General features: G+C 38.9%; 1 protein-coding gene across 7 annotated transcripts in view; it reads left to right on the top strand.

The window, feature by feature from the left end:
• TPD52L1 (TPD52 like 1) overlaps window positions 1–12,061 on the top strand; it is a 152,274-nt gene that overhangs the window by 103,480 nt on the left and 36,733 nt on the right. The window contains exon 1 of one of the 7 annotated variants that reach the window (XM_089530442.1): window positions 143–229. The exons of the other annotated variants lie outside the window; for them this stretch is intronic. Coding sequence (XP_089386568.1) covers window positions 208–229 — 22 coding nt within the window. The 5' untranslated portion in view covers window positions 143–207. Of the gene's footprint in view, window positions 1–142; window positions 230–12,061 lie in introns of those variants that run through there. 7 annotated transcript variants of the gene reach the window in all.

The following is a 12,061-nucleotide window of genomic DNA, read 5'->3' as shown; positions in this document are numbered from 1 at the left end:
CCTGCAGTGGGGATACAATAGACTGGTGGTTAAGTGCCGGCCGGCCGGCCGGCAGGGGGCGCTCTTTCGAAGCCTTATTGAGGGCTCTGAGGAGGACTCGGGATTCGGGAAGGCAGCAGAGAGGCGCCTTTGCCAAAGCAGCAGCAGCGGAGCAACAGCCAGCCTGGCGCCTCTCTGGAGGAGAAGGAAGGAGCAGCATTCGCAGCCATGGAGGGCCAGGCGCAGCAAGGTAAGCAGTGCTTCAGCCAGCCAAGGGTCCCAGGAAAGGGCTCCTGAGGATGTGGCGACGAGGCTTCCCCTTCTTCCTGCAGCATGAGAGAGGAGATGAGGAGGAGTGCCCCCTTTCCCCTCTCACACAAGAAGACCCCAGCTCTTCTGGGCTTTGTTTTGGGGAGGGGGAGAGAGAAGAGAGGCTCTTTGAAGAACCCTGGAGGATGAGGAAGCAGCCAGGCAAAAGTTTTGAAGATGAACCCAGCCTGTGGCTGTGGGGCAGTCAATGGGGGGGTTGGACTTCTTCCCGCTGTCCCTGGGACTGGACAAGTAAAATAAACCTCTCTCTCTGTGTATGTGTTTATATGTATGTGTGCAAGCCTACAACCCTCACCAACCATCAAAAACAGTTAACAGAATACAGAGCCTTACAAGTCAAAACAGTAAATGTATATACATGTGTATAATACACACGCACACACACACACACACACGCGTATATACATTTACTCTTTTGACTTGTAAGGCTGTAAAATCTGTTAACTGTTTCTGGTTGATGGTGGTTCTGATCATTTGGGTGTTTGAACTTCTTCCCTAAGTCTCCAGCTGGAAAAGTAAAATAAACTTCTTTATTAGGTATGTATCTCTGTGTGTGTGTATATGAGGTTTATTAATAAACCAGGTTGTATCCAACAACCATCATCAAACATCAGAAACAGATGAGTAACAGATTATATAGCCTTAAAACTCAAAACAGTAAAAGTGTGTGTGTGAGAGATGCTTATTGGACTGCACTTCTTCCCTATGTCTCTGTAGTTGGAAAAGTAAAATAAACCTCTTTATTACAGATAAACCTCATATATATATATATATATATATATAGAACCTCTTTATTATAAATATATGAGGGTTTTTTTTGCTTTTCCAGCTACAGAGACATAGGGAAGAAGTGCAGTCCAATAAGCATCTCTCACACACACACTTTTACCATTTTGAGTTTTAAGTCTATATTATCTGTTGCTCAACTGTTTCTGATGGTTGATGATGGTTGTTGGATTGTATTTCTTCCCTGTGCCTCTCCATTGCACACAGACATTCACTGTTTTGATTTGTAAGGCTATATAGTCTTTAAGTGTTTTTGATTGTTGATGATGGTTGTTGGCTTGCACCTCTTCTCTATCTGTAGCTGGAAAAGTAAAATAAACCTCTTTGTTATACACACGCACACACACACACACACACACGTTTAAGGATCTGTAATATTTTATTCAGCTGACTTTACCTGAAATCTCAGGCAGGTAAATGTTGAGAACAAAACACCCCTGAATTCCTTGCACCTCAGCTCCTGTTCCTTCGGGAATAAATTGTAAAGTTTTAATCTCAGTTTCTTGGATAAGAGAAACCATGGAAAGATTAGTCTCTGTTCTAAATATGGCACACTCTAACCTGCCTTTACTTAGACGTAAGCCTTTCTTCAGTGGGGTTGGTTAAGTGTGTTTAGGATAGCCATGCCGTATAACCTGAAATATGGGCATGTCACACACTGTTCACTGGGGTGTATTCCTATGTATTTTTTGTTGTTGTGTACCTTTAAGTCGTTTCAGATTAATGGCAACCCTAAAGAGCCTATCATGGGGTTTTCTTGGTCATGTTTGTTCAGAGGAGGTTTGCCTTTGCCATTCTCTGAGGCTGAGAGAATGTGATTTGTCCAAAGTCACCCAATGGTTTACATGGCCAAGTGGATTTGAACCCTGGTCTCTAGTCATAGTACAATGCTCAAACCACTACATCGCATCTCTTGGGCCATGTATAGCTCCAGTCTGATCTTGGAAGTTAAGCAAGGTCAGCCCTGGGTAGTACTTGGATGGGAAGCCAGGTGCCATAAGGTATATTTCAGAGGAAGGAACTGGCAAAACCACCTCAAAGAAAACCCTGTGAAATTCACAGGGGCACCATAAGTCAACAGGGGACTTAAAGAAACACACATACACACCAGGCATGGGTTTGCCCCATACTATCCTATCCTGACTTTCCTGTTAAAACCCAAGCACCACTATCCTGAGCCATTGATAGTTCTCCTAATATTCTCCCCCTGTTTCTTCACTGTATGCACTTTTGTACATGAAATTGTGGCAATCTGTTTTTAGGACGTCTCATTTTGTACACACACATTGAAAAACTTTCCTTCAAAAGTAATTGTAGATTTCACTTGTAATGTACTATCTCTTCCTCCTGCCTTTCACCAATGTTCTTTGCTGCTTTTGTGTATGCAATATAGGAAAACAATGGATATGTTCCATTAAAAGCTCCTGCAGACCCTGGGGATGAAATAGCATGTAAAACACATTCTCCAGTTTTATTCTACTAATGAGCATCTCTGTGGTATATGTGTCTGTCTCAGTGTATGTGTGTCTATATATATCTATATCTGTATATCTTTCCAGGAACGTTACTGCAATATTATCTCTCTAGGGCTTTGTTTGGATTGCTGTGTAACAGGCTCAGCAATATAGAGCAATCTGTCACGATGTCTCTTAAAATGGACTACTCCATAGCTTTTTTCCCTGTTCTGTTGCTTATCTGCTTTTTATTGTGTTTGACTAATAGATTTCTTTGTTTGCTATTTCTGTTTATACACTTGGCCTATTACATATTTCATGCTTTTCAGCTAGAGATGGGCAAGCATTAAAATGCTTGCTATTAGTCAAAGAATAGCTAGTTAATTTAGCGTTTTTCCATGCAGCGTTTGGTTCTTAATGACCTCTGTCCTCACGGTGGAAACAATAATCCTCATCTTGTGACTCCGACAAACTCATGTATAGTACTGTTTTTACAGAATCATTAGAGAATGCCTTTCATATTGTACTTCTTTTTTTAAAAAAATGAAAATGTCTACAAATGTAATGTGGTATGAGTTGTCTGCCGATACATGTGCATTAGATAATGCCAGAAGTCTAGAAAGATATATTTAGGTCCAAAATGCATTGCAGAAATGATCCAGTTTGAGACCGCTTTAACTGTCCTGGTTCAGTGCTAGAGAATCTGGGGAACTGTAGTTTATTGTGGCACCAGAGATCTCTGACAGACAAGCTAAATGTCTCACAAAACTACAGTTCCCAGAATTTCCTAGCATTGAGCCAAGGCAAACAAAAGTGGTCACAACCAGGATTATTTCTGCTGTGCATTTTGGACCTTAGTCCCATATAGATGTACTGATTTTTTTTTCCTGGAAAAGAAACATGCATAAATACAGTATTTCCCAACTGACACTAAATGGATTAGTTTTTAGAGCTCCTTTATTTTTTTAAAATATATAAGCTGGTATCTAGTCCTCAGAACAATGAAAGAAATGTTCTTCAAACTGGTATTAACTAATTATTAGTCTTTCTTAATAAATTGTATATCTGTAACTTGACACCATTTTATAAATCACTGCTATGAATACGCAGTCAAGTATAATAGGCCTTTCTATGCATACATATCTAGGAGGAAAGCCTGTTGCACTTATTTGGACTTCCTTCAAAATTAATTTAAGATCAAGTTATAACATTGTACATCTCTCTCTTTTTTCTGACTTACAACAACCGTATCACAAGGTTTTCTTGGTAGGATTTGTTCAGAGGAGTTTTGCCAAATTGCCATTGCCTTCCCCTGAGACTGAGAGTGTGTGACTTGCCCAAGGTCACCCATTGGGTTTCATGATCAAGCAGAGAATTGAACCCTGGTCTCCGGAGTCATAGTCCAACACTCAAACCACTATGCTGGCTTTCTTGTGTGTGTATGTTTGTGTGTGTGTATGGGGCTACATCTACAAATATGTACAGTGGACCCTTGTTATACGCTGGGGTTTGGTTCTACGATCCCCTGTGGATAACAGAATCTGTGGATGCTCAAGTCCCATATAATATAATGACATAGCAAAATGGTGTCCCTTATAAAAAAAATGGAAAATCAAGGTTTGATATTTGAAATTTATACTTTTTTTGAACATTTTCAGATCGTGGATGCTTGAATCTGTGTATAAGAAATCCGTGTATAAGAAGGGACGGTTGTATGTGTATATGTGTGTGTGTGTATGTGTGTGTGTGTGTGTATTGATTTATTCTTTTCTTTTCTCTTTAACCTTCTCATTTAGTCTGTAATATTCATCAATTATATTGGAGGAAATTAATTTCTTTCTATACAAAGATGTTTAATGATAATCATAAAATACAAAAAATATTACAGTAGATAAGTATACACATATCTACATGCATATATCTTATGGGGTCGTCATGAATCCAGGTTGACTTGAGGGCAGATGACAACAATATGTGTATGTTACCTTTGGTTCAAATAATATTTCCAGATGTATGATTAAAGCACCAGTGTGTACCCTGACACTGTATTGAGTTAAACGATGTCAAAGATGAAATTCAAGTGTATTGAATGTACAGTAATAGATAGCAACAAGCTAGGGGCAAATGCCACAAACAAACAATTGTATGAAGTATTTCAAGATATTTAGCCATCACTCTTTGTTTCCTCAGTGGACATTTTTTAAGAGATTCCTACCAATTGACATCTTGTCAAAACATTTTTTCCCAGATGTTCTGTTAGATTACAGTATAAATGCTCTGTTATAAATGGTTTTCCATAGTAGGACTGATGTGAAGCTGTGGGGATCCTTTTTGATTGATCACACACATTAATTGCATTTCTACTCTATATGTGGCATTTTATTCTTTATTGTCTAAAATGATCATCAAGGGCTGCAGCATTCTGAGTTCACCATTCTTACAGAGACTTGGCAAAACAATTTAGCCCTTAAACCTTATTTTGAGGGATTACTCAGAATACATGTAATGGCTTTGTTGCTAACAAGCTTTCTATACATTGTGAGATATTATACTAGGTAGGCCTATGAAAGGCTATTTAGTATTTGTTTTATGTTTGCCAAGAAAAGGTTGTGAGGCAAGGAAAACATGATTACAGTGTTTGACACCTGTGGAGGGAACAATCATTTTCAGGTAAAAAACATACCCTTAAACCTTTTTTATAATGCTGTGAAGAAGCTGATTAACCAACGAAAGGATTTTGAACAGCATTTCTCTGCTTGTCTAATACTTCTTCCTCAGTTGTTGTATTTTTTTTCTCTTTAACCTTCTCATTTTTTCAATTATATGCATTATACTGAAGTCAATTAATTTCTTTCCTCACAAAAATATTTAATGACAAATGTAAAATACAGAAATCATTACAAACTGATGAGCTTCAGTATCTAATCTAAATTAACTTGCATGCCAGTGCCACAAATATTTTGGACATCACATCTTGCCGAAAGGCCTGTTCCACTTATGGTCCAGCTAGATATGATATATGATGTCTGAGTAGGTATTTATGGTTTTAAAAGTGTTTGTTCCTACTGTGAGGTGAGCAATTCAGAATACCAAGGGATTGACAATATATTCAAGGAACATGAAACTCAGCACAGTGCTGAGGATGTTAAAATTTTGCCCTGGCCAAAGACTATTTTGATCTGTTCTGCTTTACAGGACAAAGTATAGAGAATCATGATGAACATTTCTCAAATAACAGTATCTGCAGTGATATGAAATATGAGTTTCGTGTTACTTGAGCATGTTGTCAATCCTTTAAACACAGAGTTGTCACAATACAGTACCTTGGTATTTTGGAGGACTGTAAAACTGTTGGATTAACAACTAAAGTGCAAATGAGGGGAAAACACCCTCCTCTCCTGATAAGCTTCATTGAACATATATGAGAAACTGGCTTAGAGCAGTGCTACTCAAAGTGGCAGTCCCTGGGCTAGTGCCAGATCTGAGATGTCAGTCCTTGACAGGTTTCCAGGAAAAGAAGAAACAGTTGTACCCTATGGGCACTGATTAGGTGCCAGTTCCCTGCACACTGGAAAACAAAAATTGCTGGTCTCCCACCTCAAATAGCCCCAAAAGCACTTCTTTAGAGTGTACTTGATAGCAGTACAGTACTGGCAGCAAAGAAATATTTTTTGGTTGGTGAAAAGCCTTTGCTCTGTAAAATCAGGATATCAGATGGAACCCACTGACCTGTTTGCAATACTGTCTATATTCATTCTGATCTGGATGCCGCTTATTTTGACAAGAGTCAAAGATTGATGAAGATTACCATCTGGACAGTTAGGGCCTCTAAGGGAGGCCATGGTTCCCACTGCACTGAAAGAGGCACTGGGGAAAAATTGGATGCCTTGATTCTAGATCAGCATCTGATACACTGTTCTTGAGTAAGATGGTAGAAAAGTGGTGGCATCTTAACTCCTGGTACAGTCGGCCCTTCTTATACCCGGATTTTTTATACACAGATTCAAGCATACACAGTTTGAAAATGTTCAAAAAAAAGTATAAATTTCAAATATCAAACCTTGATTTTCCATTTTTTATAAAGGACACAATTTTGCTATGTCATTATATTTAATGGGACTTGAGCATCCACGGATTTTGTAACAAGAGTTCATTGTACTCTTGAATGATATTAATGACTAAGGGGCTCAACGGACTGGAGCCGCCTGTTTTTGCTCCTGAGGGAACCCACAGCAACCAAACAGCACAGGTTCTTTTTGGCGCGCATGGGCGCAACCATCAATGCACCATTAATGTACTGTGGAGTGTCAATGACACAAGCGCAGCACCCAGATGTGCAGATGCTGCACCGCGCTTGCATCATCATGGTGCCCCCATGTGGATGGGTGGCCGCCATGATGCTGCCACCGCGCACTAGGGCTTGGGAGCGTGCAGTCGCTGCACACTCCCAAGCCCTAATTTTGGCCCGAGGACAGCGCTTCCCACCAGTCTGTACTGGGCCTTAGATATATTCCAGTCTGTTTTCCAGCGTCATTCCCCTGGAGGATAATGTACCATAAAACAGACAGGGGGAATGCAACTTTTTTAGTTGTCCTGGACCTCTCAGTATCTCTTTCATACCATCAGACTTCAATACTATCAAATGTGGTATTTCTCCATGACCCCCCTACCCAGAATAGGACTGAGGGCTATATCTTTCTGGAGGGCTATATCTTATATGTAAAGTTGAAGAATTCCTTTTCCACCCCATGGCTCATTGATCTTTTGGGTTCCTCCAAGTTTCTCCTCCCATTTTGTCCTCCAGTCTTTTAAAATATCTAAATGAAGCTACTGGGTGAAAGTAATCCAGAGCTTTCAGCCAAAGTGTCATCCAGCTAGTCTTATAGAAGGTGTGGGAACCATAAATAGATGTCTTGACACAGTTTTGATATACAAGATGAGGGCAAACAAACTGGTGCTTAATCCAGATAAGAGAGAAAGGTTGTGGGCAGGGCAGCCTGTTGATTTGGATGTAAGTGTCAGGCCATTGTTGAGTAGGATTACACAGAGGACCAAGTTTATAGCCAGTGGGTTTTCCTGGACCTGGTGCTCTGTAAGAAGGCATTGGTTACTACACTTTAAATTTGCAGGCAATGACTGGCATTTCTCAATTGTGCACAGAAATGTTTAGTTCATTATTGTCATCATCTAATGCTGGTGATGATGCTGGTGATGAAAACTGGTGTTATCTACATCACACTGATTAATCGATAATACTTTTGTTTCATTTTACCTTGAGATAGCAGGATAATTTGACATATAATAATTGTATAAATTTTGTGATGGTCTAATTTTGTATTAATAAGAAATAGAAATGGTTGCCCTTTTTCTAATGAACACAGTGATTATATTGTGTCTAACTAAAATAGCGTCATGGGTTTTCTGTTAGATTTTAATGAGTTGACTGTCCGTGTGGGTTGCCCTGAGGCAAAGGGGTTTTGATAGCCCATGATGTATTGCTGATATGTCTCCATGGGAGCTAAGAAGGCCTAGGTTTAGCTGATCCCCTGAAGAGATCTTAACTGGATTTTGACTGCCAGCCAGGAGAGAGGTCACAGTATCTCTGTGTGAAGAGAACATCATATTGAAGTTTGCAGGAGACTTTAGAAAACACTCAGCTATGATATTCTCACAGTTTGGGCTTTATAAACATTTTATGGTGCTGGTTGCCCCTTTGAACAAACCCTGCCAAGTTAATCCCATGATAATTTTGTTTTAGGATTATCAAGACCAATAAAGAAACAAATTATCTGTATAAAAATCTGATGTAGGAGAAATAGATTTTTGGCTGTCACTTAGAATGTTTCATTGATAGATGAATTGTATATTGCATATTGATAGATAAAGGAAAGTATTTTAAAAAGTCAATAAGCTTCATTTCAATTAAACGTGAATAACTGCTTTTCCCATAGGACTTCTCACCACTCAGATAATGAAGCTGAGTGTAACAATAAATTTATTTCAGCAATTTTTCATGTGGATTCAGGAAAGGACGTGTTTTTGCTAAACTTCTTTGTTGTTGTCGTGTGCCTTCAAATCGTTTCCAACATATGGCGATCCTAAGAAGATCCTATCTCAGGGTTTGCTTGGCAAGGTTTGTTCAGAGGGAGTTTGTCATTGCCATCCTCTGAGGCTGAGAGAAGTTGGCCAAGGTCACCCATTGGGTTCTTATGGCCAAGCCAGGATTTGAACCCAGGGTCTCCACAGTCATAGTTGAATGCTCAAACCACTGCTCTGTGCTGGCTCCTTAAACTTCTTTAATCATCGCTCAATCATAGCTAAATACCATAGCTCATAATGTGGGTGATTTTGTACCTGGTTGGCACCAGAATAAATATTTGTGTAATCAGAAAGTTCAGTCAGATTTTCATCCTTGTAAGTGTATAATTTGCACAATCATTATCATCCCACAATAGATTTGGAAATTGTATGCTAAAATATATTTGTCTTTATTTGATTCAGGACAATCAACAAGTAAATTTGGGAGAAGTAATTGGGACAAAATTTTTGTTCATTGTCAGAACACCTGGATTTTCTGTAGTGTTTCAGTGGTTTGAGTTTTGATCTGAGACTCTGAAGAACCCCCTAATCAGCCATGGAAACCCACAAGGTGACCCTAGGCACATTATACTCTCTCAGCCTAAGAGGAAGGCAATGACAACCTCCTTTGAATAAATCTTGCAAAACAACAACAACAACCTTGGAATAAATTTCCTTCTAACTAAATGTTTTCAACAAAACTCTTTGAGTTGACATGAGGGAACATGCCAACAGCAATGGCTACCTAGATCTTGTTGATGGGAATCTCATGATGATGATATCATAGTAAACCTTAGACAAAACCTTAAGAGCTTGTTTAGATCTTGTATTTTTAATGTTGGTTTCAAACACTTTTGAGGCCTCATTTAGCAAGTAGCAATACAAATTCCTTAACGTGAAAATCTTACACTTTTAGCGGGCAGACAGGCTATGGCTGGCTGTTCTTCCTCTAATTTCTGGAGTAAAGCATTTACCAAGCAACCTGGTAAACCCAACAGGAGAATGGCTTTTTCTGTCATCACCTTTTTTTTCTTTTTGTACACAATTTGGAGCATCGAAGTTTCAGTATGTATGTCTTGTTCCTTCTTAGCTGTGAATATATCCTGAATTTGAATAAACGTTCCTTCCCTGGCAATGATAGGAGTATAACTGTAAAAATTTGATTGACCCTTCCCTATAAAAGAATGCAAATACACTCTAATGCAAACTATTTTATGTCTTTGAAAGAGTGTGAATATTGAGAGTCCAACATTTGTTCCTTAAACTCATTCTTCTTAACAGCTAACCCCCACCCTCTTTCTTTATTCAGAAAATTAACCATGTTCATCTCTTGCAGCAATAGCCAACACTTTCTTTTTTCAATAATGCAAACTTTCTTGGACAATAATTCACCTAGGTTATTTTAGCACAGTTAAACTCTCTAGGTCTCATTGAGCCATTGTTGAGAACTAAATCAATGCACCCTTAATGCCTGAATCAAATAAAATTATGTAGTTCTGAAACAGAACATTTCCAGAAGTGTTATGAAATGTTCCTCAACTTGCACAACATTACTCTATCATTGAACCAACAAAGCAGTAGCAATTTGCTTTTAAAAATCTATTGACGTCAAATATTAGTTTAAGCAGCAGGCAAGAAGTATGATAAATCTTTGCATTGCCTATAAAGAAATGAAATGGTGTAATTGGCTTCAGTATGTATTGCTAAAGGGTGGCATTTTGACTAAAACATTGAAAAGAATGTAAGAACATTTAGCAACTTCCCATAGCACTGTTGTTCGGAAACTACAGGAATTCATTGCTTTCTCCCCAGGTTTCATTTTTTTGTCTCTTGCTATTTCTTTGTGCCATTTAAGTTCTGCTGAGGTTGGTATTAATTAGGTGCAGAAGGTTGTACATGTGATGGAGAAAGATGGAAAAGCAGATCTGGGAACAAGGAAAGACCATATGTTAGCTGGGTCAGCGTGTGCTGTTCTGTGCAGCGAATTTGAACTTGACATTTTACAGCATGTCTGGGCTTCACAAATCTTTATCACACACCCAGAACCTCTGATTGCTTTTATATATATATCTTCCAAAACCTTACTTATATTTGTGACTCTTTTTTTTGGAGGGGATACCAGAAACTGGCTTCACACCGGGTGCACCTTAGGCAAGTTATGCTCTCTCAGCCTCAGTGGGGGGCAAAAGCAAACCCCCATCTGAACAAATCTTGCCGAGAAAACCCTATGATTGGGTAATTAGGGTAGGAAAAGAGAGAGGCTACTACAGAGGGATAGACTCAATCAAGGAAGCCAGAGCTCTGAGTTTGCAAGACCTGAGTAGGGATGTTGATGATAGGGGGACATGGAGGTCTCTCATTCATAGGGTTGCTGTAAGTCGAAGTTGAATTGATGGCAGTTAACAGCAACACCAGTGCATCTACCCTCTCCACTCCTTTCCATATGTCTTTGTTGCCTAAATGATATAAATGAAATACTAACAACAGAACTGGGGAAAAAAACCCTCCACCAATGTCATCAACTACATACTGTAATAATTTGATGCCTTTATGAAGGTATTTCAAACACATCGGCAATCCTGGATGCTAGAAATACTTCATTAATATGTAGTAAATTAATTTTATATTGTACATTAATTACTTCCTGAAATTTCCACTCTTATATTATTTATATTACATTATTTATGTATTATATTTTACTTAAATTTTTCATAAATAATTATTTGCAAAAAAAGCTGCACAGTTACAGTGGCAGGAATTTACTGGAACTGTTGATTGTAATCTGCCTTCATAAGATGGATGAAGCTGGGAAAGGTTTGTTTTCTGACATTTTGACTTCATGGATTTATTATAGGCCTCCTGCTGTTCAAATGTTTAATTAAAACATAGCTGGTTTGACATAATGGTATAAGGTTTAATGAATTAGATTGAAGTCTGATCAACGGACAGCATCCAGCAGCAAACTTCAATTGCTGAATCAGTGGTATCCAACAGAACCCTCAAATATTGATCACTCCCCCCCCCCCCACTCTCCCAAAACTCATTCTGGATTGCTGGAAACCTTTCCCACCCAGTTTTTTTGGTAGAAGGCAGCAGAGGATTTACTGGATTTAACTATATTAATAAATAGATGACAAAATGATACAGTATTTTTCTTTCTTGTCATCTAACAGTTGTTCTCAACCTTTGGCTCTCCTAATGTTTTGGACCTCAACTCCCAGAAGTCCCAGCCAGCTTGCCCAAATGATCAGGAATTCTGGGAGCTAAAGTCTAAAATGCCTGGAGCACCACTGGTCAAGAAGAACAAAGAATCTTGGGAATGTTACTATTGAGCTAATTCAGAGATAATTCAAAATCACGTCTTAGGATCAGGGAGCCACTAGAACTGCCCAGGGCTGTAACTGGAGTATTGCCCTTGGAAAGGGAATCTCAGT

Source organism: Sceloporus occidentalis, unplaced genomic scaffold, assembly GCF_023333645.1.
Source record: "Sceloporus occidentalis isolate IW3139 unplaced genomic scaffold, rSceOcc1.0.p SCAF_6, whole genome shotgun sequence".
NCBI lineage: Eukaryota > Metazoa > Chordata > Lepidosauria > Squamata > Phrynosomatidae > Sceloporus > Sceloporus occidentalis.
Note: the sequence above shows the minus strand (reverse complement) of the source record. Positions and strands in the feature narration are given on the sequence as shown.